Source organism: Scomber scombrus, chromosome 23, assembly GCF_963691925.1.
Source record: "Scomber scombrus chromosome 23, fScoSco1.1, whole genome shotgun sequence".
NCBI lineage: Eukaryota > Metazoa > Chordata > Actinopteri > Scombriformes > Scombridae > Scomber > Scomber scombrus.
The window spans coordinates 22,337,758-22,363,805 of record NC_084992.1 but is presented as its reverse complement, the minus strand read 5'-3'; the positions used below and the strand labels follow the sequence as shown (position 1 = coordinate 22,363,805).

The window sequence follows — 26,048 nt, the reverse complement described above, 5'->3', positions numbered from 1 at the left end:
CTTGTGATTAATCAGTCCTTTGATATGTACATTTTTGTTGATTCAATAATTAACATTGATTTGTTTATTGATTTATCAGTTCATTAATTGATGATAAGAAAATGTCACGAATGCTACCTTATAATATGGTAGATTAGGGTCATGTGGGACACTTTTTGCAATTCTGAATTGTTAATCATGTTTACATATGAATCCAATACATTATATATACACCTAATATGATTGTGAAATCGCTGAGATGTTTCCTTGTTAAATCAGAAGGCAATTTTTAGATATTGTACTCAAAAGGAAAATGGCACACATATATATATTAATGTTCCTTTTGCCAAATTGTTTCAGAACTTGTGGATTTTCTAATGTGGGACACAAGTTTTTAGGCTTATAAATACTGATTTAAACAAAGCAACATTATCTGCCCAAATATTTTGATATGTGCATAGGCTACCAATATTTGGTCATTTAATTTAGTAGGTCTACATTTTTTTTGCTTTCTTCGTCAGATAGTTAAAAAAAACTAGTAGCCTGTATGTTGACAGTTAGCTTTAAAATAATTGAATAGAAAAAGTGATAAATGCACTGGAGCTTAGTTGTCCCACATTAGTCAATGTCCCACATTACCCTACTCTCTTGCCATACAACTTCAATGCATCGCCAAACTAATGCTGGAGTTTAATGAATCAAAATTTCGAAAAAAAGATTCTGGTCATTCCTCCACCCAGCTGGTGGCGGTCATGAAGCAGGAAGCCATGAACAACAAGAAGGAAGAAGAAGCGTCACGGGTGTAGCAGTACCGCCATTTCACTTTTCATTCATTGGCGTCGAGGCCTACATCATTTAGTGGGTGAGTTAGATGTTGTAAGTTTGATACAGGGGATGACATTCATTTGAGGAAGTTGGCGAAGCATAACTGTCCTTGTGGTGTTGTTAAATGCGCCATAATGAAGCGACGTAGGCTGAATTAGCGGGCGGAGCTTAGCTAGTGACATGTTAAAACATTAGAACGCCATTACACTAAAATATGGACGAACGTAGCAGTATTGCGCACAAACTCAGATCGAGTTAATGTTGGTGTCAAGCTGGTTAGCTTGTAATGAATGTTTCATAATACAGACAAGTTAGACGAGTTATTGTTATTGTTAGCTTGCTACTACAACTTGTTAGCTACTGCTAATGTTTGCTACTCTGGTGACGTCAGAGCAACGTCTAGTGCAAACAACAGTGCTTAAATGTCACAGTTTATTACTCATTAAATGTCAGCTCACTTCTCTTACACTAAACTGTATTATTTGGCTTCTCTCAATATGACAGGAACTTCTGTTAGCATTTATATTTTATTAACTTTGTTCGTATTCTATATTCACAACTCAAAGTTTTCAAAGGAGTGTCAATATCAGAAAAAAAACATTCCCTCCATATCTGAATGCACAAGCTAATAAGCTGTTTTGGAGTTCAACCACTGTAGGCTTTGGGAGATGTTTATTTCACCTCTTATTTTATTTATTACAACATTAAAGTGTTTCATACATAAGGTGCTGTAAACTTGTTTTGACAAAGATTTTTAAAAATCAAACAAAATGGAAAAAAATAATGTTTTAAAACTGTGCATAAGTTTGCAGAAGTAGTTTTGTCAGCGTTTAGTTACAGACAAACTGGTAGTAGTTACTAGTAGTTAGCCTGGTCACATTCCTTTCTGTTCAGGAAGGATGTTTCATCTTAAATCTTACTGTGTGTTTTTAATACTGTAGCACTTTAAGTTCCACTGTGAATGAAAATTATGGTACAAATCAAATGTGTTATTTACTATAGATAAGCAGCAGAAGGAGTAGCTGTATGTTTGTTTGACCCATGTTTAAACCTTTCGTTTTTCTCAGTTAAGCAGCACCTTTTCTGGTTTTGAACATTTAGTGTGTGTATGTGTGTGTGTGTGTGTATGTATGTGTGTGTACGCACACACTGTAAGGTGTATCTCCAAATAGAACACATCTATCACATCAAATACCTGTGGTTTGAATTATATTGGTTACCTGAAACAGTTTATAATATCCTGCAACAAATTCTACCTTTGTGAAAGTTTGGGGGTGAAGTTTTTATTGAAACTGTTCTAGAGGGGCATCGATTCAACTTACAAATGTGAAAAAATGTAAAGTCATTAAGTCTAGTCTTAATATTCAACTTTTGCTTACCCTCACAATTGTAAATGGGGGTGAACAAAGTAATGCATCACCAGTAAACACCACAAAAAACAAACTCCAAAATGACCATAAAGTTGAATTAACACCTCTGTGTAACAGGTTCAGAATAAAGTAGACAGTTGAACCTTTATGCTGTTTTAAGGTTTTGTTTCATAAGTATTTTTTAAGGCAGGTTCTAAACTTATTATCCTCCTTGTGTATTTATTAATTTCCTCATTTCATTGTTCACTGACAGACAGACAGTGGCTCATTAAGTAATTATTAAATATTGGTTGTGGCTGTACATTTATAACTGACATGTTTTTCTGAATCTTTTAGGATACATAGAGCTTCATCATGGTGAAAATTTTTATTGGCAACCTTGCCTGCAACACTACACCGGAGGAACTGCGCGAACTCTTCGAAAAGTACGGTAAAATCTCAGAATGTGACATTGTCAAAAACTATGGTTTTGTGCACATGAACAGCATATCTGAAGCAGAGGAGGCCATTAAAAACCTCCACCAGCACCAGCTGCACGGCTGGCGCATGAATGTGGAGATCAGCAAAGGGAGGCCCAAGTCCACCACCAAGCTGCATGTCAGCAACCTTGGTGAAGGGGTCAACAGTGAAGTCCTGCGGGGCAAGTTTCAGGAGTTCGGCACGGTAGTGGAGTGTGATATAGTGAAGGACTTCGCCTTTGTTCACATGGAGAGAATGGAAGATGCCATGGATGCCATCAATAAGCTGGACAACACAGCCTTTAAAGGTGAACTCTTGGGCGGGGAGAGCTTAGTTGTCTGTGCTGTCCATAGATACGATTTTGGATTCTGTTCTGTCGCCGTAGAGCTCTCGTGACAAGTAACAGCCACTAGCTGATATTTTTCCAAACACAGAGAAAAAGAATGGCTAACCTTAGCCTTAAATGACCAGATGGACTGAAAGTAATCACTTGTAATTTTGGCAGTGTGTCTTGTGAATAGGCACTGGCATAAAATCCCCCTGCACCTGGCGCAGCAGGTTATTTCGCTTCGCTCAGTGATTGTCGGTCAAGTGCATTTAACGTGTTTTTTTTCCAGTCGGCAAGAGCCTTTTTTCGTTTCAGAACCCCACGGTCTCATGCGTGTCTTCTCTCTCCTTACAAGGCAAGCTGATGAGCGTACAGCTGTCCACCAGTCGGCTTCGCACTGCCCCAGGAATGGGAGATCATACTGGCTGCTATGTCTGCGGGAAACATGGTCACTGGTCGAAAGACTGTCCAGTCGGTCGCAACGGTAGCCACAGTGACGACATGAGAGGTCGCAGCGGCCGGGCCAACCTACGCAGTCCCCTGGGTTATGGCAGGGGCAGCTACCAGATGGCCAGTCCTCCATCAACTGATTACATGGGCGCCACTGCGTATAGTCGGGCTAGTTACGTAGGTGGGTTGCAGCCTCCCCCACGTAGGCTTAGCAGTTATGGCTCTGAGCTGGGGGATCGCTACGGCAGCAGAGCAGCAGGCTCCTATGCTGAGAGGTCATCAGCTTATGATCGTGACCGTCTCTATAGCAGTGTTGACTATTATGAGAAGTACAGAGCTCGCCCTTATGGCTCAAGTTATTTCGAGGATCGTCGCATGTCCTATCTCCCCCCTCCCCCACCTCCCTCTTCCTCCCTCTCAAAGCTCTCCTCCAGTATAGATCCATATGACCGTCGGCCGCTGCCTCCACCAATATCGGCTGCTGCAGCCGCCGCATACTATGCACGAGACCGCAGCCCCATCAGACGAGTACCAGTCTCCTCAGCAGGCTACTCATATGAGCGAACACGGCTGTCACCGGTGTCTTCCTCCAGGAGCTCTTACCCCGCTCCACGACCCAAGGATCATTACACGTCACGCTATACGCCTTACTAAAGCCATGGTGCCAAGGTGAGCAACGTAGCAAAGAAGGATGACAGTATGTATGCCAAGCACAAGTTTATTTTAACACTGTGGGATCTCATAACTTGTTGTAACTTGCAGAAAATGAGGGGGCTAACCACTGTTTCTTAAAAGGAAATATTTTGCTCTTTTCTAGGTCTGTTTGTGAATTGCAGGACTTCTCCCTTGCCGTCATTTCTTCAGGCTTCGTGATTCCATCAGTCTGCGTGATGTACAGCAAAGCAAAATGTATGAGATGCAGACACTCTAGATGGAAGTCGCGTTGGCATCTTTTAAGGTGCCAGTGGCCTGCAGACGAATTGTCCTTATAGTCACATTCACATAATCTATTTTCAATAAGGATGATTTTCAAACTACACTGTTTGACATTTACAATGTATAAAACTCTTCTCACTCGCGCCGCAGATTTTCAGCTCAGTTTTCAAGAGGTCCTTCTTTTTCCTAACCTGTGTTTCTTCCTCACATTAAGCAAATAGTTAAATTCAGCACAAGTGAATTGTCTGGTTTATGTTAATGTCATTTAAAAGAAATGTTCTTGTTACATCACTATGAACATTTACCTACCATATTTTGTTGAATGGTGGAGGGTTCAACTCACAGTTAAACTGAGTTTTTTAGTGCAGTAGAATCATTTCCTGCTCCTCAACACACACACACACATCTGACATGTTCTAAGTCTGTTATATGGATGTGGATGTGGATAGTGGATAAAGACTGTTGTCTAGTGTTTGGTGGGAAAGAGTCCACAGAATAATTAATCCATGCCCATGAACCTGACTTGGTTGAGGCTTGATAAGTTATAGAATCACACTTTGCGTTGGAATCTTAAGTTAAGAAAAAAACATTCCAGCCTCTCGTTAATCTAATTTGAATGTCTACAAAATATAAAATTGCTGAATTTTATAACACATAGTGAGGTGATCTGAAGTCAGTAATTAAAGTGTCTTTGAGTGGCACTGAAACAAGAATGTCGGCTGACGCACATCTTGTAGTTAAGCATCATGACTCTGCTTACTCTTCAGACTTTGCCTTCAGCTGACAACAGAGAATAACCTCATGTCTATTTTTTTGACTTTTTGTTTTGGGTGAATGTTGATCGTGAAAATAAACATAAAACAGCATAAGCAGATACAGAAATGTGAGGTAAGGACTCAGGGTTTGAGCTGTATGTCTAAAGGCACTTGTGTTTTTGTTGAAGGTGCCTTTTGTTTGTTTTGCATATAGGTGGATTTGAAGTTTGTATTTTTCATACTGTAAAAATACCAGCATACATTAAGCATCTAAAATAAATAAGATTTTTAATAAAGCCCAAACATTTTTCTGTTTTTTTGTGTTTGAAATTAATTCAAAGCACCTAACTTTTACTGTAGGAGGAAATGTTTATTGTTTGAAACTGCATGATTTCAAAGGAATTAAACATAATTATCAGTTATGTTGTAGCTAAATTAAGAGATATGGATACAACCTAATGTCACAGTATATGTAATACTGTCATGTCACATAATTGTGATACAGAAGCAAAACTTTCTTACAATGAAGCAAAATAAATAAATATACAGTATTGCCACAGACTGCATACTAATTTGCAACACTGACAACAATGGCCTGGTTATCTACTGCATATCACCCAACCCTTGTGTCTCAACATTTCCTGTCAGTTTTGTTGACATTGGTTACAATATTATTGACCACTAATATATCCGACAGGGTATGCAAACCTACCTACCGACCATTATCTTGTATTGTACTATTTTTTAAAGATATTTTAGAAAAATACTTAGGAACAGTAACACGTGTGATTAAGAATTTGCGTCATAACCTTAATTTGTGGCTGTGTCTTGTCAAGATCTGTGTCAAATTAATTTGAAAACTTTTTTGTGCCTACAGAGTGCATTTAAAAAAAAAGAAGCTGAGTTTGAAACAGCAGTCATTAAGGAGGTTAACAGCAAAGTTTTGCCTTGGGGCCATGATGTAAGATGTTGAAAGATATTTACTTGATTTGACTTATTTGGGTGGCTGAAACTTCATATTAGCATCACATAAACTTTGAAATACATTTTTGCACAGACTGTGTATTTTGTCCCCCATCAGTTATATTGTAAGTAGGCCTACATTAATAAGGGCTATTGTAATGTTAAATATGAACAGAAGGAATAATTGCAGCAGGACAAACATGTTTACATTTTTCAATGATTGTTTTAAGGTGCATTTGAAAAATAGTGAACACGCCCTTTAAGACAATACTTCCAATAAGGGATGACCCAGCCACTCATTGCATTTAGCCTGCTTTCCCTCCTTTGTACCCGCTGCACTGTGAGCAGCCTGGTGTGTTAGCACAGTTAGCGGTAACGTTGAGTCTTGTGTTGGTCACAAGCTAGTCACGTACAGTAGTACAACAAACGAAAGCGGCAGTCGCCATTTCACTCTGAGACTCCATGGTGGAGACGCAAATTGCAGCCTAACAAGGTATGGAAACATATATACGATAGGAAAAGCAACTTAACTCTGTGTTAGTTATAATATTAGCCAGCGCTACAGTTTAAGCTAGAACAAACAGTGTTGGGGATGAAGCAGGCTGCCTGTTTAGTCTAAGCTAATTGCTACAAACGCGTGGAGGAACACAACTGTTACCGACCAAGACCCCAATACAAACGCTAACTAGCCTGGTTAATGTTATGTTTGTGCCGTCTGCAGCTTGATAATGAACCACCATGTTGTTTTTGAAAGGAGACAATATTTTTGCACAGCTTTTGGTAACGTTGGCCTTTTGTTTTGCTACCAGGTTAGCTTAAAAAGAAAGCAAAGCATATCAGTACTGTGTTTTGCACACGATAGTTAGCTATAGGCCTAACGTTATATATATATAATTCAGTCAATGCTGTGTTCTGCACACAGATTCAGCTATCCTTACACTATCACAGCTGAAGTGTACAAAGTAGCGAAATGTACTTATTAATAGGAACCTGTCCGAGTGTTGTGCTACAACCTCAGGTAAGTTAGCTGCTTACAGTCATTGGTTAGCTCTGTTGCTATTGTTCAGCCACATCTATACTAATATTCTTCATACTGATTGGTTTCAGTGTAGTATTGGAGACTTAGGAAGACACTCTATTGCCAATTTTTCAGAGTTTGAAGAAAAGTTTGGTGTGTAGTCACATGTACCACCTCTTGGTCCTGATGCGTTGTAATAACACCAATTAATGCCAGTGTACTTATGGGTAGATTTATGGATGTGTTTTCCTATTCAAATAAAGAAAGTGATCATTTGAATCAGTAGCCACTTGTTGAAAGATTTACAGTTATTAATTATTTGAACTGTCGTACAATTTTGTGTGGTTTTTGAAAAAAGTGAACTTGAAACAATAGTCAACATAGAATGTGATGCGAAATTTTTTTGCAGCTGTCCACATAAACACAATGAAAATTGTGATTGTTCCCTGTGGTTCCAGGGCTATGAAATGGTACAGAATCCAACATGACTTGTTAATAAAGAAAAACAAAGTGAGCTACATACAACTTATGTATGTAATAACCATAAGGCACAACTGTGTATAAATGAGGTTTTTCGTTGGTTTGGTGTTATTGTAGGATACAACTACCCAAATATAAACCCTTCAGTTGAATTGTTTATGCAACAAATTCTAGTATAGTGAATCTCATTTACTCTGGACACTGCCGTCTAATTCTCATCAGTTGATCCTTCATTGTTAGCAAATTTAATCATATCAAAGATTGTATCAAAGTTTCCAAAATGAGAGTAGACTTTAATCCAAATTACCATTCATTGAATCAGTTGAACTATGGTGCTAATAATCTCCTTCTCTTCCCATAGTGAAGTGGAAGCTCCACAATGGTGAAAATATTCATTGGGAACCTGTCACCGGACACCACATCAGACGAACTTCGCTCTCTCTTCTCCCAGTATGGCAAGATTGCAGAATGCACCATCGTCAAGAACTTCGGCTTCGTGCACATGGACGACAAGTCGGAGGCGGAAGAAGCCATCCGCAACCTCCACCATTACGAGCTGAACGGCCAGCCAATGAACGTAGAGTTGAGCCGTGGCAAGTCGAGAGGGTCCACCAAATTACACGTCGGCAACATTGCCTGCACCAACCAGGAGCTGAGGGCCAAGTTTGACGAGTTTGGCTCCGTGGTGGAGTGTGACATAGTAAAAAACTATGCCTTCGTTCACATGGAGCGAATGGAGGATGCCATGGAGGCCATTAATCAGTTAGACAACACAGCATTTAAAGGTGAACTCTTGGGCTGGGCTTAATGGGGAGTGTACCCTTATTAACATCTAGTATCAAGAATATATGATTTTCTTCTTGTGAATTGGTAGGTAAGTGATGGATGCGTCACAGGTGAGTAAAAAGAAAGATGAAGGGATAAAGGTAAGCTGAAGATAGTAAGGCAGCGCTGAATACTTATTTTAAAGCTGGTATCCGTAATATCATTGTTAATACCCGTCCGATTGTTGGAAAACACAAATAAGCACCATTTATGATCGATTCAGGTCTCGCCTCTTCTGGTTAATGTAAGAATAGCGGAAGCAATAGATAATGTAGGTGTGTCTTTATTTTTACTCATTAAACTCAACAGCATAGGTTGCATGTACACCAAACAGACGTGCAAGCGTGTCTTATACTCTATTGGGTTTCTACTCACGTTTGTCGGCCCGGTCATAAATCTGCTGCTACACAGACGGCCACATAATTTGCGTCCAACGAACCCTTGTGATGTAAAGGTATAATTAAACTATTTTAGTGTCTAAGAAGCTCAAAAGTGCGGTAAGTTACGGATTTCAGCTTTAATAACGGTGTCTTTTTAAATGCTCAAATCATAAGCCATGTCTTATTGTTATTTCTTGAGTATAAATGCTGCTTTTTAACTGATGGATTGGGAGACTCTTGTTTCCCAGACAGGAAATGTCAAATTTCTTATTTCGAATGAATGCAGGCACAAGTCCTTATTGAGTTTTTTCTTTTTAAGGCAAACTGATGAGCGTGAAGCTTTCGACTAGCCGCCTGCGTACTGCGCCGGGAATGGGAGACAGATCGGGTTGTTATCGTTGCGGGCAGGAAGGCCACTGGTCCAAAGAGTGCCCTCTAGACCAAAATGGCTACCACAGAAACGGCTCAGAGCCAAAGTCTGATGGATACGATGCCTTGAGATTTGGCGGGCGTGGCCGCAGCAGGGGTTATCATCCGGGCTTCAGTGGCGAACCGGATTATGGGGGCGACTATGCTCCTGTACATGGTTTTTCCCGGGGTTCTGCTCACAGCAGCAGTGTGGTGGGGTACAGAAGGGGTGCGGGCTACGAGAGTGCAATGAGATACGGGCCGCACCCCGGTTACGGCTTAAGCGCTGTGGCTGAACATAGCATGGCTCGGATGTACGGCAGTGAGGCGGCATACAGGAGCAACGGCTCACTCTATGGCGCGGTACCAGCCTACCCGATGCGACGGTCGCCTTACGAGGAAAGAGATCCGTACGGGGTCGTGGACTACTACGAGAAGTACAGGGCCAATTCGTACGGAGGCAGTTATTTCGAGGAACGCCGCGCCGTCCCCTTGCCTGCTCCATCAACATCTTCCTCCACAGCTATAATGAGGGAACGTCTACCCCCCTCTAGCCTCGACCCATATGAGTGCCCTCCCCTCCCTCCTCCACCAGCCCCAGTCTCCTCATACTACGCACGTGACCGGAGTCCGATTCGGAGAGTCCCTGCCGAGGCAGATGGATACACATATGAGCGTTCGCGCCTTTCTCCGGTGTCCACCCTCCCAAGAAGCTCTACTTATGACCATACGCGGGATCCCGGCGCTGAGCGGGCACGATATGCATACTGACCCTTGTCCCATACTGCTAGGTGAGAGCTGAATGACATTAAGCGTGTAGAATAGCCTAAGTCCCATTCGAATCACTGAAAATTAAACTTCAAACTGTACATAATATTGGTGATATTAGGTAGGTAAAAGTTCACCCTCTGTCTATATGAGGTGTGAGGATAGGAAGAATAAGGCCCCATTTCAGCTTGTCCAACTTAATGCCCAATCAGTAGGTTTCAATATGAATGGTTGAATGCATTCACATTATGTTTTGATCTCATTCCAGTTTATACTTCAAAAGTGCAGCATTTAATTCTCAGTTGACCATCTTTCATTGTCCTATTTTTGTGTTATGGTATTGGTGCATCTCTGAGATGGCTCATCCCAACTGTGGAAGTGCAGGTACCAGGTTTATCAGCGACCCGGTCGACAGCCCCTTCATGATACTGTAAGAAGAGAATTTTAGCCCCTCTGAAAGTAGCTATATTGTTTATATGCTATTTAGATTCAGTCACTAGAAAAAAGTTCAATTAGTGCATGGTGCATGTTTTAAAGGTGAGTCTTATGGTGACATTCATGAAAATTAATGAATTCTTTTCAGCAACATTTCATGTATTACAATGTGCATTTTAGTGTGTTTGTGTACATTCACAATGTTAAGGTGTATGATCACAATGTTACTTTAACCAATTAGAATACTGTAATGGTTATATTATTTTACCTGTGGACTGTTTCAAACATTGACCCACACAGGGTAAAAACATGGTTATACTTTTTTAAAATTTTAATTTGGGTTATCAGACCTTTTGTGAAATGAGTTGAGTATTAGTTCAGTTTTTACCAAGCTGCATTATGATCCTTTTGTTTCTTCTTTTTTTTCCACTAGAGGCCATACTTACATGACTTAGATTTTAGTTGCAGTAACAAACATGAGGCTTAACATCTTGAACTTATTTTATAGTTTAATTATGAATATGACCTCAATTCCCTATGCTGTCTGTCTGTCTTGATCTGTATCTTAGGTTCAAATTAAAGTTTGTCTGAAGTCAGAAGACTGTGTTGTGTTGTGTCATCTGATATTTTCTTCACAGGAAATTTACTGTAAATTGTGACAGTCTGTCAAAATGAAAGAACATTATACTACATGGATCCCTTAATTTGCAAAGAAAAAAGCTACATGATCCCAGGTAATATGCCATTTTTTGTTATGACTGGTCATGAAGCAACTTAAGTGTATGGAGACCTAATGAGCTGATACAATGGGATGACATGTAGGATTGTGAGTTAGTATGCAGATAAAAAATAGTATTGGCATCTACATGTCTTGCTTATATTTTTCATTACTAGCTACTTTGCCATTTCAGTATTCCAAGTTAAATGTTATGAGAGTAAAAAAGGTTTCCAAGATACTCAGGGATGATGATGTTGGTGCTTTGCCACTCCACACAAATTCCAGTGATACTGTGTCAGCTCAATTAAATGCTTGCCCATTATATTAAATAGAATAATTCTTGTGTTGTAGGTTATATTACTAGCACTGGTGGCATACAAAAAAGTTCTATGAAATTTAATATACGAAGGCAGAAAATAAAATAGTTTAACACGAGCACCTACTTGAGAATATTTATTGATTCATTGTAGCATCATTTCAGAACCGGGCTGGTTAGAGAAGGGCACACCCTCAACCTTCAAAGATTTTCGGAGGGGTCTTTGAGGGTGGCCCTCGTTTATAATAATGCCGGGATTACACTGGGGAATACAAACATAAAAAACCTACATAACCAGTTTAAAAAGTTACAGGGCTGTGCTTTAAATATGTTGTGTAAATAGGTAGAATAATACATGAGCGACACTATAGCGGGATTGATAGTCATATGAACCAATCAGATTTCCGAACGAGGACACCTACATAACTGACCAATAGAATAATCCGTAGGGGGAAGGGCTCGGTTTGGCCAATAGGAATGCTTTATACTACAGCGACTCATCCCCTGTTCATGGGATCATCTTTTGTGGCGTTCCGTTGAGCGCCATTTTGATTATACTATTGAAGCGGAGGCTTCAGACAATACTTTGGGAGATATTTTCCCCAGTTTAAACACATTTATACCTGATTCGACCGACGGTTAGAAGGAGACTAAGCCATTTCCGTATAGCGAAAAATGGCCACAGGAGCAAATGCAACTCCTTTAGGGAAGTTGCACCCCAGCATCGGAGCTAAACGAGGATTTGACGCCGGGCCTGGTGCGGGTAACGGGCTGATGCCAACGCCGGGGCCGCCTGCAGCTTTCCCATCGATACAAGCTTTTCAGCCCGCGATGCCAAACGCATCTTTTCCGCAGTCACATCAGTTCAATGCAGTGGCAGGTTTTGTGGCCCCGACTCCACAACAACCAGTGGTAGCGGCTGGACTGGCCAAACCAGGTTAGTTAACGTCTGCTATCGTTAACGTTTCAAGGACCTGAAAGTAGTGCTGGCAGGCTAACGTGGCGAGCTAACTGACATGGAATAAAGGACGACGCTGAAGTTAGCTTCTGATTAGGGATTAAGGGGAAGCGCAAGGGAAACAAATAATTTTATTCAGCGGCTAATTTAAGTTTTTTCTTTCTATTTTCATCAGTTTTACTTGTGAAATAATGCTAGACATCGTTGCATAAAGCATCCACGCTGTGTAAACCCCCTCTCCAATTTATGAACCCTTTATTTTGCTTTGGGTTATGAAAACCGAAAACAGTTATATTTAACAGTTTTCTTGCTCCATGGACAAATATCAACGTAATTGCTTTTTTCCCCCCAGTTTGTACAAGAATAGCAGATGTTTCTGAAATCTGAAACCGTTTTAATTACATTCTGGTAATCTAGCACAGAAGTGACCGGCAGTAACCCAGTATGTTTGGTCTAATGTGGTCTGGTTTGGGGGGGAGCAGTGAAATCACCCTTTCCTGTTTTCACAAATCTGAGTGTGGATCTAAGCAGCGTTCAAGCTTTTTGCTACCATGTGTTTTCACCTTTTCACAAGTGAGAGTATACAATAAACGGACAATCAGCCGCTAATTATAATCAATATAATTGTTTCCCTTAACCTTCCCCTTAACCTCGATTCAGAAGCTAACTTCAGCACCGTGACACATTAAGTCCTGGCCTTGAACGAAATCGAGACAACTCCGCTAACGTTAGTTAGCAACCGAATGCTAGCCAGTAGTTAGCTCACTGCGTGTTTCTTTTAGCGGTGGTTAATGTTATCCTCCTCTAGTGTCAGAATAGTAACATACTGTAGAATTGTTTGTAAGCATAGTGAACGACATGTATATCTTTTTACAGTTTACATCGTCTTTGCCTCTTGCACTATTATGTTATGCGCAGATTACATTCAGATTATGTCCGTTGGTGTTAAATCGTGTACTTTAAATAAATGTTATTATCAGTGGCACCGTAGGCTCTACGGAAACATGTATATAGATGGATGTCTGTATAGAGAGTCTGTCAAACCAGCGCATTGTAAAGTCAGCTTGGTTTGCTGTGTTATGTTCTGTTATTGACACAACTCACTTCACATAGTAGCCATGTTAAAGGCTTACTTGGCTATACACACATAGGAATCTCCACTATTCTACCTGCATATTACTAAGCATTCGACACACATTTCAACTTGGATAGCGAGAGATGAGTAATATTGAGATGGTATGTAAATGATAGTGTACCCATAATATAAGAAACGTTGTGTGGTTAAGTGTGTGCGCTCAGTTCAATTTCTTGTGGTTACCCTGGGATTGTTTTTAAGCATTTCCTGTTATTTCCAATAAGCAAGGTCAAGTAGAGTGGACCATCATCCTGTAACATTAATCAGCAGAGCTACAGCCAGCATGGGTAACATCCCACGTTTCTCTCGGTAGATTTTGGTCAGAAGAAAAATAGAAAGAAAAGTCGCTGGAGCAGTGAGACGCCTGATCAGAAGACAGTCATACCGGGCATGCCCACTGTCATTCCTCCTGGACTGACCCGGGATCAAGAGAGAGCCTATATAGGTAAATTTTTTCAGATTATTCTGTGTTAATCAAGGTTGTGATGTAAATTATAAATGCAGTTTTGTTTTTATAATGTCTCATTAATTATATCTGTTTGAGGTACTGGTATGACACATGTACCAGTATGAATGTTACACCTATGTCCTTTTTTGCTGAATTCCCAACAGTTGGAGTTCTCTAAAGACACACATGAGATGTCATTAACTAAAAACTGCCAGTCACATTTTCAGTTACATTCGTGTGTTAAACCACATAAGCAATGTCTGATTTTACTCCAACTGTTGAGACAAAGCAATCACCTCCGAGTAATGAGTATAACATGTTGATGCAAAGTGTTAATTAAGGTCATTTCTCTTTTAATGGGGGTAAAGTGGTTCAGCTGTGGCTAGTGTTTCTGTGGTCTTATGGTTTGCATACCATTGGGCACCCATTAGCAAGAGGATTCAGATAGATGATTAAACACTACTGCTTGCTGATATCTGTCCCCAGCTGCAGGTCACTGCTCACTGTCTTGCCTGATCCCCCCCCCCCAACACATCATCAATATTGTTCCTGTGCATGGAGGCGTTACTCATAATGTGCTAACAAGTTAAAGTATGCTTCTGTTTCTATTGGTCTAAGTGTGAGCAATGCTGCTTCAATGGCAAATCCATCCAGCATCTCTTTTTCAATTACTTGTTCATTTGGTAAAAGCATAAGTCTGTTGTGGGCATTGCAAATTGGGAAACACTCGATCACTGTAATTGTTGCTCTTAGTTTTGGGCTCAAAAAAAAAAGAAAAAGGGGGGAAAAAAGTGATCATATGTACCAAGTTTTGAACCACACATGCCTTCCAGCAGCAGTGTAGCACCAAACAAACTGCCTTCACAGGCCCTCAGCAGGGTGTTCTGAAGCAGATAAAGTCCCCTTGTCAATAACTGACATTGTTATTGATGTTGTGCACTCATTGGTAATGGTTGTTCTTCCTTGGTATGTAAACATTCATTTGTGCCCACCTTCTGTTGTCACACTTGTCGTTTCCTTTGCTCATTCAAGTAGATAACCTAAAACAATCCAAGGGAAGAGTTTTTAAAAGACCAAGGTCTCTGTGAAGCACCATTCACAGGGTCTGTTTTCATCATATAATCCAGAGTAACTGTTTCAGTGACCAGTGAATCTCTGTGTTTGGGGGGTATTTCATTCCAACTTTCCTAATGTGCATGGGATGACTGATTTCTTTACTTTTGTCATTGCCTCCTAAATGTCAGAGTTGTTTCTTAGTCACTGCAGCCCCACAGTGTTAGATCTGCGGAGTCCAAAAGAGTGACTGCCTTCTCCCGTTTTTTTGTTATTGAATAATAGACCAAACCGTGACTTTTTTTTAGACCTGATGTGTCCTTAAAATGCCAAAGCCTTTAAACCAACATGCTGCAGTATGTGAAGTCCTGTCTGCATGGAAGAAAAACTCTGCACAGGTTTGAAATATTAATGGATGGGCAGGCATTTTTAGGAATCATGGTCTAGTCATTTACTGACACGCTGTCATGTTTAATCATTGTCTGAGGAAAAAAAAGTTAGTTCTGTTTATGCTAATGTAAATGACCTAGTATATTCATATTTGGTAATGTGTTGTCTTGATGTCCTCAGAAATGACTAGATGATTTCGTGCTTTTGAGTCTTATGAGATGTTCATTTGATCTCCCTTTTTTTTTCTTTTTTAATTAACAGACTCACCATGTGTCTTTTTTTACCTCAGTAATGAATGAGACATGCTCTAATGTGCAGAGCGTTGTCTCTCTGATGTTGTTATGGTAACCACATTTCTCTCCATCCTTGTTTTTCTTTCCTAACCTGAATTCTTCCAGTCCAACTGCAGATTGAAGACCTGACTCGTAAACTGCGTACAGGAGACCTGGGAATCCCTGTTAACCCTGAGGACAGGTCGGAAAAAGATTAAATCCACGAACAGTAACATTTTCTCTACCTTCTTGACTTTTTTTTGGAAGACAAATGTTTGATTTTCAGTATGTGGTTGTTAGCCTAAATCTCAGTGTATAGTAGTGTTAGCCTGCAGATGTAGAGTTTAGATAGCCTTCTAATTGAAAACTGTTTTTCACATGAAGGCCTACTTATAGGAGTATTGATCTACACAAATGTGTATTTGAGCTTTAACTGCTCATCATTCCATCACCAATAAGTGTACATTATTGTACATTTACTGGTGCTGGTAGCATTAGCAGATATTGATACTTTTAAAGCTACTTTTAAATTTGTAATGGTAAATTATTTAATGTTACATCTTTGAAGGTAGGAAAGACTTTTAAATGTGGACTAAATAATTATTAGCTGTACAGTGGAGTGCAAAACATTTCAACCCATTGATTTTTTTAATTTTAAAAACACAATTGTTAGACCCTCACTAGTTGTTCATAATTTGGATATATACATATATATATATCTTTTTTTTAAATCCAAGACTATGAGACAGTGTTTGCAATTACATTCTATGATTGGCCAAAATGAAAACTTACATAAACAAAATTTTGAGTAATTGGTTTTTGGTGAAAATGTGTTCTGAGCAGTTTGTAGAGCCCAACAGATATATCAGTCAACTGATATTATCAGCCGATATTGGCCTATCACAGATATATCTGTATCTGTGTTTATACCATCCAATATGTGCTGATATTTTTTTAACTATATATAGGCAGCATTTTATGTATATTTAGTCCTTTTTCCTACATATACATATACTCCAAAAATCCAGTTTTGGTTGGGCTCTAGTAGTTTGACTCAGGGTCCACTTTTTTGCCTTTGCAGAGCTTTCAGTTGCATCTCATGGTCTTCCTCAGAGCTGAGCAGCTGCCATCTACTGAGGCTGATTGAGAAATGTGGTTGAAAGCTCCCTAAAAGCCAGCAAGTAGACCTTGAGTTGAGTGTTATTGTTTCTCTATTTCTATGATTGGAAAACTGTTTCAATCTTGGGTATAAAAAAAAAAACTAAAACTAATTTCATCAAGTAATTTTTATCAGATGCTGTTCTAAGAGGAAGGGTTTGAATGCCTGGGCAACCCACTGTATATAAGTCAACATAAATTGAGATTAGATATAATAATTTAGCAGTAATTTAACAAATCTACAACCATAACCAAGATTAACTGTCTTCACTATTTGCACTTTTTTTTTAATTTATTGGATTCTTTCTCATTTTACTCAACAGTCATTGCTTTAAAATTTAGCCTTGTAGCATTTATGCATCATGGTTTCACCTACTGCTTGTTTCATGTGTCTTACATATATATTTATATATATATAGAGTGCTGTGTGAATATATGAATATATGAATACATATATGATGCATAATGTACACAGATTTTTCTCTGGAACAGGTTTGGGTCAATATATGTCACTATGTAAATGTTTTATAATTATGTAACATTAGCTTTAAAGTTTAAAATAGTTGTGATGAATTGGCTCTTTTGGAAAATTGACAGTCCCATTAATTGATCATTCCTGGCCTGACTTTTTTTTTTTTTACTTGGTGGATATTAGATCAAGTTGTTGCCAGTGATTGAGCACATGGCATTGAGGCTACACACCAGTGGTTAATATTAGGCTTTGTGTTAGATTTAACTAATGAATTGTTGCTGGTCATCTCTGGTTTTCCCGTAATGTGGCTTTAAACATTTCCACCCAGGGGGAAGTGGGGGGTGGGGGCGGTGCGTGTTCCAGTTTCCCACTGGACTCTTGAGATCTGGAAGAAAACAGCCAGAATTCAGTGTTCTGGAAAAAGCGATGGCCAGCCTTTTATATCATAGTTTCCATAAGGATGTGTTCCTGCGGGAAGTGGCTTGTTCTTAAGAGTGTGTGAAGTTGACCTCTGCTAGCTAGAGTCCCTGTCGTCTGTACATGAGTTTCTCATCATAATCAGACATTTCCACAGCAACCCAAAAAAAAGTTGATTGCAGCTGCAGCACCTCCTTTATAAACCACTCCCCCCCCAATCTAATGTGAACCAACCAAGCGGGGATGTTTCAGGTTGTCACCGTTGGAAGTTTCAAGCATAAAAGGAAAAACCCAATCAATTTTTTTTTCCCTCCTTACTCTTCACATCACATGGACACAAATGTGGCTCTCTTATGGGAGAGCGTAGGAAAAGGTGGATAATCTAATCTTAATTCCTTTTCTCTAACCCAAATTACCCCACGTCAACCTAACCCTTTTTCAAGCACAGAGCCTCCTTAACGCAGCAACACAGGTTTTCAGCATCCAAGGGGAGGTACGGACCTCTTCCGCCACGTCAACACCAAGCAACTCTCAAAGCCAGCGTTTCTGCTTAGGATTGCGAATTTTGCTTTGGTTTCTTTTTCTTACCTCCAACTTTCCTTTCTTGTAGGCCAAAAATCCTGTATGCAGGTTTAGTGATGGCCATGTATTTGTTTTTTAAATTTTTGTTTATTTTTGTTTTGTTTTTCTTTGTCGTTGATGCCCCTCCAGTGTACTGGGTTAATTACCACCATACAGCTTTGGTTGCCCCCTCTTTTTTTTTTTACCCTGAATTGAATGAGATAATGGACTCTAGCCTTTTGAGAAGTCAGTGCAGAGTTTCTATGAGATTTTCTGTTCTTTTTGAGTTTGCTCTTGCACTGGCCATGAGTCACATAGTCAGTCTGAGAATAAGGATTTGTTTCTCTCAGTAGATCCAAATTTCCAAATGAATTTGAAATTCTTTCTGTGAGACATGTCAGTACTGGATTTAAAAAAAAAAAAAAAAAAAAACTTCAATTCTTAAATGCTTAAGTCAGCTGTAGGGAGCCTGTGTGATTGCTGATGGCGAGATTTCCACTTCAAGGAAGGTATTGATGTCATCTTTCTTGTCTTTTGTCTGCCACCATTTTCAGGTCTCCATCTCCCGAGCCCATATACAACAGCGAGGGCAAGAGGTTAAACACACGCGAGTATCGTACGCGGAAGAAGATCGAGGAGGAACGTCACTCCCTCATCACAGAGATGGTTGGACTCAACCCCGACTTCAAACCTCCTGCAGACTACAAGTATGATTTGATTTGTTTGTTGGCTTTAGAGCAGTGGTCTCCAACCCTGCTCCTGGAGAACGCTGCCCTGCATATTTTAGGTATCTATCCACTCTAACACACCTGATTCTAATAATGAACTCGTTATCAAGCTGGTGAAGCTTGTCACGGGCTTGATAATGAGTTCATTATTAGAACTGGGTGTGTTATAGTGGAGAGATACCTAAAACATGCAGGGCAGTAGCTCTCCAGGAGCAGGGTTGGAGACCACTGCTTTAGACACAAACTGTGTTGTGTGTTTTTCGTGGCCTGTAGCAGCCTGATGATGATGATAATAGCCTACAGTGTTCTACAGTGTGAATAATCTCCAAGTTGACTAGAGATGTTAATAGAAATGTACCAACTTGTCGCCCTTTTCCAGAAACTTATGGCGCTTTTCCACTATACAGTTCTAGCACTGCTTGGCTCGGCTCGACTCGACTCGACTGTTTTTTTTTTTGCGTTTCCATCAGAGATAGTACCTGGTACCTGCTACCTTTTTATAGTACCTGCTCTGGTGAGGTTCCAAGCAAGCCGAGCCAATACTAAAATGTGACGTCAACAGCAGCAAGTACACCATGTCCTCCATGTCCTCCATTGTTAATGTGTTTGTGTCGCGTATAAAACAAAGTCACAGTAGCGTTGAGGAGGTACTATGAAGTAATGGAAAAGGTAGTTCCTGGTACCGAGTCATGCCGTGCCAGAACTGTATAGTGGAAAAGCACCACTAGTGAAATGCAGCTTCAAGTGATAGTTTCAGGTTGTGGTTTTTTTGCTTTCTACAAAAGTGTCTTGAGCCAGATTTAGAATGTGATACTAACTGAAAGTTCCAATACTTCAAGGGGTCGCTGGCCCTGTTGTCAATTGTGACTTATTGTGCAGGCATGATATTAGATCCTAATATGGAAGAATGTAACAAACATGAGGGAAATAAGCTGTCCTACTAGTCCCATACTAGTCCCATTTCACCTGCTCACCAAACCAAACATAAAATGATATAGTTGGTCCAGTAGAGTCCCTATTTTAATGGCTGCTAAACCAAACACCCTGGTTTGTATAATACAGTGGAAACATGAAGAAAAACCTTGTACAAAGGCTTGTAAAAGTTCTAAAAGTACATTATAGGACGTCCCACCTTAGATATCATTAATTCCTGCAGTAGAATAGGGCTAATTCATGTTGATAGAAATGTCTATGCGTGTGGTGTAATAATACACATTCACACTGGCTTCTAGGAAAAACAGGGGAAAGCTGTTAATAGCTCCAAGTGAATGTCTGTCTTGTATTGTGCAGGCCTCCAGCCACCAGAGTTAATGACAAAGTCATGATTCCCCAAGATGAATATCCCGAGATCAACTTTGTTGGTCTGCTCATTGGACCACGGTAAGTTGGATTTAATCATGATTCATTAAGGTCAGCATGTTTTACACAGTGAGTTAATTTACCCCTTTTTTCTTTGCTGTTTCTTTTCTTCCAGTGGTAACACACTGAAGAACATCGAGAAAGAATGCTGCGCCAAGATCATGATCCGCGGTAAAGGTTCCGTGAAAGAGGGGAAGGTCGGCCGAAAGGATGGACAGATGCTGCCGGGCGAGGACGAGCCTCTGCACGCTCTGGTCACCGCCAACACCATGGAGAATGTCAAGAAAGCTGTGGAGCAGGTTAGGTCCACCTCCAGCATTCTTCCCTGTTTGTTTGGCTCTTGATTCTTAAAGGTGCAGTGTGTAGAATTTAGTGGCATCTAGAGAAATGGTCTTGGTAAAAATGGAATATAATAGTCACAAGTATGTTTTTAATTGGTGTATAATCACCTGTATATAAGAATCTTCGTTTTCATTACCTTATGGGCCGTTCAGACCAAAAGCGTCTGACGAGAATTGAGCAGCAAGTCTACATAGAAAATCAACACGCAATTTCATATCTGGCCGCACGAATGATTCAAGCGTCTGAAGTGGCGCGAATAAAGCTGGAAAAACTTTTCAGGCGACATCCAATCAGCGGCGAGTTTCTCCCGACGTCACATGCGCGAATGAAGCGATGATCCAAAAATGTATGATCAAGCGGCGCGATTCAAGAGATTTTTTTTCACGCCAGACACTGAATGCCCCTTAAGAATGTGCCCTTTACACATGACAGGAGGGTGCAATCTGCAACATCACTACTAGATCCTACACACTGCTCCTTTAAGTCACCTGGTTTGAAACATCTTTGTCACTGATTTTTCCCTGATGATATCTCCTTATTACAATAGGACAGTATGTATTCAGTGTTACTGTGTGACTATACAACGTGTGCAGTATATTCATGCTGAGCCATGTCTGTCCACAGATTCGTAACATCCTGAAACAAGGCATCGAGACGCCAGAGGATCAGAATGATCTACGTAAGATGCAGCTGAGGGAGCTGGCCAGACTCAATGGCACATTGAGAGAAGATGACAACAGGTCAGTGTAAAGCTCTGACAGATGTCATTGCTTATTTGTTCAGGGTGATTTAACTGGAGCTTTTTTTACTTTAGTTGAGCTACGTGTATGAAGTGTACTCCACATTCAGAACAGAAAAATATGAATTCCAGGAAGAGAGATTTTAGAGCGAGTTCAGTTTATATGATGTATGACTTAGTTTAAGCTCCAGAGCTCTGTTAAAAGAATGTGCTGTCTTTGTCTCTGTAGGATCCTTCGTCCCTGGCAGAACACTGAGCCCCGCAGCATTACTAACACCACCCTCTGTACCAAATGTGGTGGAGCAGGCCACATCTCGTCTGACTGCAAATACACCAGGTGATCATCAGTTGATCAGGTCACTAAATTTAAGCCCAATTTTTTAAGTAGTGTGTAATAAAACTAACCTTTTTTTTTTTTTTTTTTTTACAATGTTTTGCTTTGTGTAGCTCATTCGCTGCCCACAGAGCAACTGGTGGCGAGCCGCCTCAGTCGGCCCAGGACAAGGCTCGTATGGACAAGGAGTATCTGTCCCTCATGGCTGAGCTGGGGGAGGCTCCGGTCCCCTCATCAGGTGGAGGACACTCCAACAACCAGGGAGGAGGTCCTCGGTCCTCAGGACCCAACAATAACCAGCCACCACCGGTAAGTTGGTGATAAATTATTTGAAACTTCTGCTTGTATAGAAGGTTCCCTAAATGACAGATGACTGTGTGTGTGTGTAGCAGAACCGGCCTCCTTGGATGAACTCTGGTCAGGAGAACAGGAACTACCATAGCATGCACGGAGGCCCCGGCGGCCACGGAGGACCCCACAACTACCCTCCCCCCATGCCCAACATGGGAGGCCCTCCTATGCCCCCCAACCCCAATGGCCTGCCTCCCCCCTGGATGCAGCCCCCTCCTCCCCCCATGGGCCAGGGTCCAGGACCTCACGGACACCCCATGGGTAAGGATTGATGATGAGGATCTGAGTTTGATATATTTCGGTAAAACGTGCCCTTTTTGTTCATTTGAATTGTGGCTTCCTTTTTAGGTCTGCTGCCACCTCCAATGGGTATGATGCCACCTCCACCCCCTCCCCCCAGCAGTCAGCCACCACCTCCCCCTTCTGGACCCCTGCCACCATGGCAGCAGCAGGCTCCACCTCCCCCTCCAACCAGCAGCATGGCAACCAGCACACCACTGCCCTGGCAACAGAGTGAGAACACACAAGAACTGCACCCGAAACCATTCAGACATTTACTTTGAATACAGACTACCCACAATACCCTGCTAGGGTTTTACTTTGGCATTGCATTGTGGAATACTGAGTAGTGAACCAGACACCATAGAGTGTTTCTTTCAGAATCAATTCCTGTTTATATTTGCAGTTTTTTATCTAACTGCAGCTCAGTCACAGAAATCAATGACACATAATCTGCTCAGAATAGAAGATCAGATACGGTTCACACTCCCTGGCAGAACATTTCCAGTCACACAATTATTTATGTAGGTAAAATGTTTTATTTATAAGAATTGTGCATTAAGTCTCACTGTGTCTGTGGACTCATAACTGTGCTGTGTAGAGTGGAAAAAGTAGTAAAAAGTCAAGTCAAGCTTTATTTATAAAGCACATTTAAAAACAACCTCAGTTGAACCAAAGTGCTGTACAGTTATTAAAATACAATATAATCATACACAAATATAATAATAAATACATTAAAAGTGCATTGATATTTCCCATAGACAGTTTTAGATTACTCACTACTACAGCTTAGATCAATGCTAAACTCACCCGGTGAAATCATCAGTACAAAAGATGAACAACTGTTAGAAAATATTTGGTTCTTTTGTGAAAAGCTGAACATTAAAGTTTCAGGCTGGAAGTTAATTTTGACTCCTAAGCTGCATTTCAGCAAGAAACAGCCAATCAAGTTTAAAGTGACAAAGTACTGTTAATTCAGTACGCTACTCTCCATAGCAACAGAGGCCGAGGCTTATGGGTATTGTCATATTCTTAGCCATCTTCCAAAATCACAGAAAACGTGACATCTCAGAAGTGAAGTTGAAATAATTGAAACTGAAATATTTCTTAAACAGGAAAAACACATCCACTTCAGAACTTGGTAGACATGAGTGTTATCACTACTGTGTGACTTTGTTGATGACGGTAAAGGGTTAACTTTGAGCTGCCTCCCCCCCCCCCCCCCCACCTGCAGATACTGTCACCACATCCAGTCCTGGCACCGCCACCCTGCCTCCATGGCAGCAGCCCCAGCAGACTGCAGCCTCCGGAGCCCAGCCCCCACCTCCGATGGGTACCCCATCCATGGTGCCGCCTCCCCCCGGAGTCCAGCCCCCATTGCCCCCCGGCGCCCCTCCACCTCCACCTCCACCACCTCCAGGCTCAACCGGCATGATGTACGCCCCACCGCCACCCCCGCCACCAATGGACCCTTCCAACTTCGTCACCATGATGGGGATGGGGGTGCCAGGCATGCCCCCCTTCGGCATGCCCCCCGCCCCCCCACCTCCCCCACCCCAGAATTAACCCTCCCACAGAAGAATCGTCCTCCCACAAGAGTTTTCACCCCGCAGCACATTATTCACCACATACCAATAGACTGATGTTATATACTCACAGAAGAAATATAACCAGTGCTTTATTTTTTATTGATCCTTGATATTGTGAAGACATCTCTCTAACAATGAAAAGCGGTGTTGGTTCAATTTGTAAAGTTGCGTAAATTAATGAGTTATTTTCCTGTTTTTAAAGTCTGTATTAATACGAAGCTCATAGTGTGCAAACAAACAGCTGCTGCTCTCGGGCACATGTTCTGCAGCGCTACTGTAGCCTGTCATATTATTTGTATACCAAATAAAAAAGCTCCAATCGGCAGCCGTAAGTTTAATTTGTGCTTAACGGTCTCATCGCTTCTAATGTTTCAATTCTAACAGGAACTCTGATTGGATTCATATATTACAATACAATCTGCATGATGCATTTTAAACACCAAATTCTGTTTTTTCAAGTGACACATTTGTACTCCTGTCATGCTCCAGATGTCCAGATGTTGGCTTTGAGTTGAAATAAGATGAATATTTTTGTAACAATGAGATGTGAAGTGTATCTTAGTTCTGTCAAACCTTTTTGTAGTACTGTATCATTGTTTTCCAGAAAATTCCCAGGGGTTATTGATTTTTTTTTTTTTTGTTACATGCATGCATGCGTCTCAGTTGTGAAATTGAGTTTAAAATGGGAGGGGAGGGGGGGGGTTTGACACTGAACCCCCTCCCTCCTCGGACTACTTGAATGCTGAGAATTTGACTTCTTGTTTTTCTGCATCTCTCTGCTCTGATAAGACGCTGTGTGCAGTGTTTGTGTTGCTTCTACAAGGACAGAAAAATATCTGATTTTTCCCTCCGGTTACTAAAGAAAAAAGAAAAAAAATCTTATTTCTCCTCTTTTCCTGCAGTTGGTCTGTTTGTGTTATGGCTCTAGCCTTGAATGAATAGCTGTTGAAATCTTGCTTAGTTAGCATTAAAATGATCCATTTCACCTTTATGTTGTTGAGTGCAGACTGGTTTCTCCTTTCGTGGATGTGAGACCCTTTTGTTGAGGAAGAAGGCTTGCCAACAGTAGTCTGTCTTTTTTTTTTTTTTTTTTAATCATGACAGGGCAGTGTGGGCTTCCTCATTCAAATGTGTTACATAACACGCTTTTTGTCCAGGGTGACCTCTGTGTCACAAACGATCCAGGAAGCTTCACAGAGAGATGTGTAGTTTAAAAATAAATGTTTTTCAATACTGACATTTACTACAGAATAATCATCATTATTACAGTCTATAGGTCTTATTTTGAAATTCCTGAAGAAACCAGTGATAAACTACAGGATCAATTACATTTTCCCAAAGCTTTCAACCTCATCTCATGGTCTTCATTAGTGAATAGTTCATTCTGTTGTCTTGAAAACTTGTATCTTAGTTATTTTCCCACCTGTTACTTCCTCGGCTATATATAAGTTCTATATTTAAGTCACGTGATGACAACTGCACAAACACTATGAGATGATGTTGAAAGCTCTAGAAAAAGTATCTTAATGTTTTTATTAAAGTCAAGAGATGAAAAAAGTGAGCATCTGCTGATTACGATTGAGATGTGCTACAGCTAAAAAAAAAAAAAAACAACAGGAAGTTGACCTTGGATTGTTATTTTTTTGTCAAATTTAATTTTCCAAACTCAGGATTGCATTTCGGTGTTTGACAATAAAAGACTTCTACTTCTGCTTGAGCTCAGAGTTTATAAAGGACACTTTGTTTCGTATCTATAATAATTTCCTCTACATGAGTTTCAGGAATGCTGGTTTATGTAAAGTCAAACCGAATGAGACCGGAAGTTAGGTGATTCTGTTGTCAAAATAAAAGCAATGTATGCCTGTTTCTATATTAAACACCTTAAAGCGCTGTTGCCTTTAGCTATCAACTGTATTTTAGGCTTAAATGTCTACTTTTTCTCATGAACGTATTTTCATTCGTTTGTGTGCCGTTCATGACAGCATTTAACGCCAGCGAGCCTTGTGACGCACTTTAAAATACAATCACGCGATACCGAGGGGAGTTTTAT

At 40.6% G+C, this 26,048-nt stretch overlaps 3 protein-coding genes across 6 annotated transcripts; all 3 read left to right on the top strand.

Moving 5' to 3' along the window:
- Window positions 1-767: 767 nt before the first annotated feature.
- LOC134005467 (RNA-binding protein 4.1-like) lies at window positions 768-5,398 on the top strand. 2 transcript variants are annotated; one of them, XM_062444367.1, is made up of 4 exons: window positions 768-841; window positions 2,511-2,940; window positions 3,317-4,080; window positions 4,229-5,398. In XM_062444367.1, exons 2-3 carry the CDS (start codon window positions 2,529-2,531, stop codon window positions 4,063-4,065), a joined length of 1,161 nt encoding a protein of 386 aa, XP_062300351.1. In that variant the 5' UTR covers window positions 768-841; window positions 2,511-2,528; the 3' UTR covers window positions 4,066-4,080; window positions 4,229-5,398. The 2 variants fall into 2 exon arrangements, with proteins under 2 accessions (XP_062300351.1, XP_062300352.1); XM_062444368.1 differs by lacking the exon at window positions 4,229-5,398 and having other exon boundaries at window positions 2,511-3,459.
- Window positions 5,399-6,437: 1,039 nt separating this feature from the next.
- LOC134006034 (RNA-binding protein 4.1-like) lies at window positions 6,438-10,978 on the top strand. 2 transcript variants are annotated; one of them, XM_062445099.1, is made up of 3 exons: window positions 6,438-6,558; window positions 7,925-8,348; window positions 9,088-10,978. In XM_062445099.1, the coding sequence occupies exons 2-3, from the start codon at window positions 7,943-7,945 to the stop codon at window positions 9,945-9,947; spliced, it is 1,266 nt and encodes a 421-aa protein (XP_062301083.1). In that variant the 5' UTR covers window positions 6,438-6,558; window positions 7,925-7,942; the 3' UTR covers window positions 9,948-10,978. The 2 variants fall into 2 exon arrangements, with proteins under 2 accessions (XP_062301083.1, XP_062301084.1); XM_062445100.1 differs by having other exon boundaries at window positions 7,925-9,227.
- A 982-nt stretch (window positions 10,979-11,960) lies between these two features.
- On the top strand, window positions 11,961-25,888 carry sf1 (splicing factor 1). Of its 2 annotated transcripts, none has more exons than XM_062444352.1 (12): window positions 11,961-12,350; window positions 13,820-13,951; window positions 15,796-15,871; window positions 18,832-18,984; window positions 20,296-20,385; window positions 20,480-20,663; window positions 21,331-21,446; window positions 21,675-21,782; window positions 21,893-22,088; window positions 22,172-22,391; window positions 22,479-22,643; window positions 23,644-25,888. In XM_062444352.1, the coding sequence occupies exons 1-12, from the start codon at window positions 12,089-12,091 to the stop codon at window positions 23,973-23,975; spliced, it is 2,034 nt and encodes a 677-aa protein (XP_062300336.1). In that variant the 5' UTR covers window positions 11,961-12,088; the 3' UTR covers window positions 23,976-25,888. The 2 variants fall into 2 exon arrangements, with proteins under 2 accessions (XP_062300336.1, XP_062300335.1); XM_062444351.1 differs by having other exon boundaries at window positions 22,169-22,391.
- Window positions 25,889-26,048: the final 160 nt, after the last annotated feature.

Coding starts and splice junctions, on each gene's coding strand:
- LOC134005467 (XM_062444367.1), top strand. CDS start 2,529: ATGGTGAAAATTTTTATTGGCAACCTTGCCTGCAACACTACACCGGAG. Junction 2,941..3,316: donor GGACAACACAGCCTTTAAAG/GTGAACTCTTGG, acceptor TCTCCTTACAAG/GCAAGCTGATGAGCGTACAG.
- LOC134006034 (XM_062445099.1), top strand. CDS start 7,943: ATGGTGAAAATATTCATTGGGAACCTGTCACCGGACACCACATCAGAC. Junction 8,349..9,087: donor AGACAACACAGCATTTAAAG/GTGAACTCTTGG, acceptor TTTCTTTTTAAG/GCAAACTGATGAGCGTGAAG.
- sf1 (XM_062444351.1), top strand. CDS start 12,089: ATGGCCACAGGAGCAAATGCAACTCCTTTAGGGAAGTTGCACCCCAGC. Junction 21,447..21,674: donor TTGAGAGAAGATGACAACAG/GTCAGTGTAAAG, acceptor TTGTCTCTGTAG/GATCCTTCGTCCCTGGCAGA. Junction 21,783..21,892: donor TCTGACTGCAAATACACCAG/GTGATCATCAGT, acceptor TGCTTTGTGTAG/CTCATTCGCTGCCCACAGAG.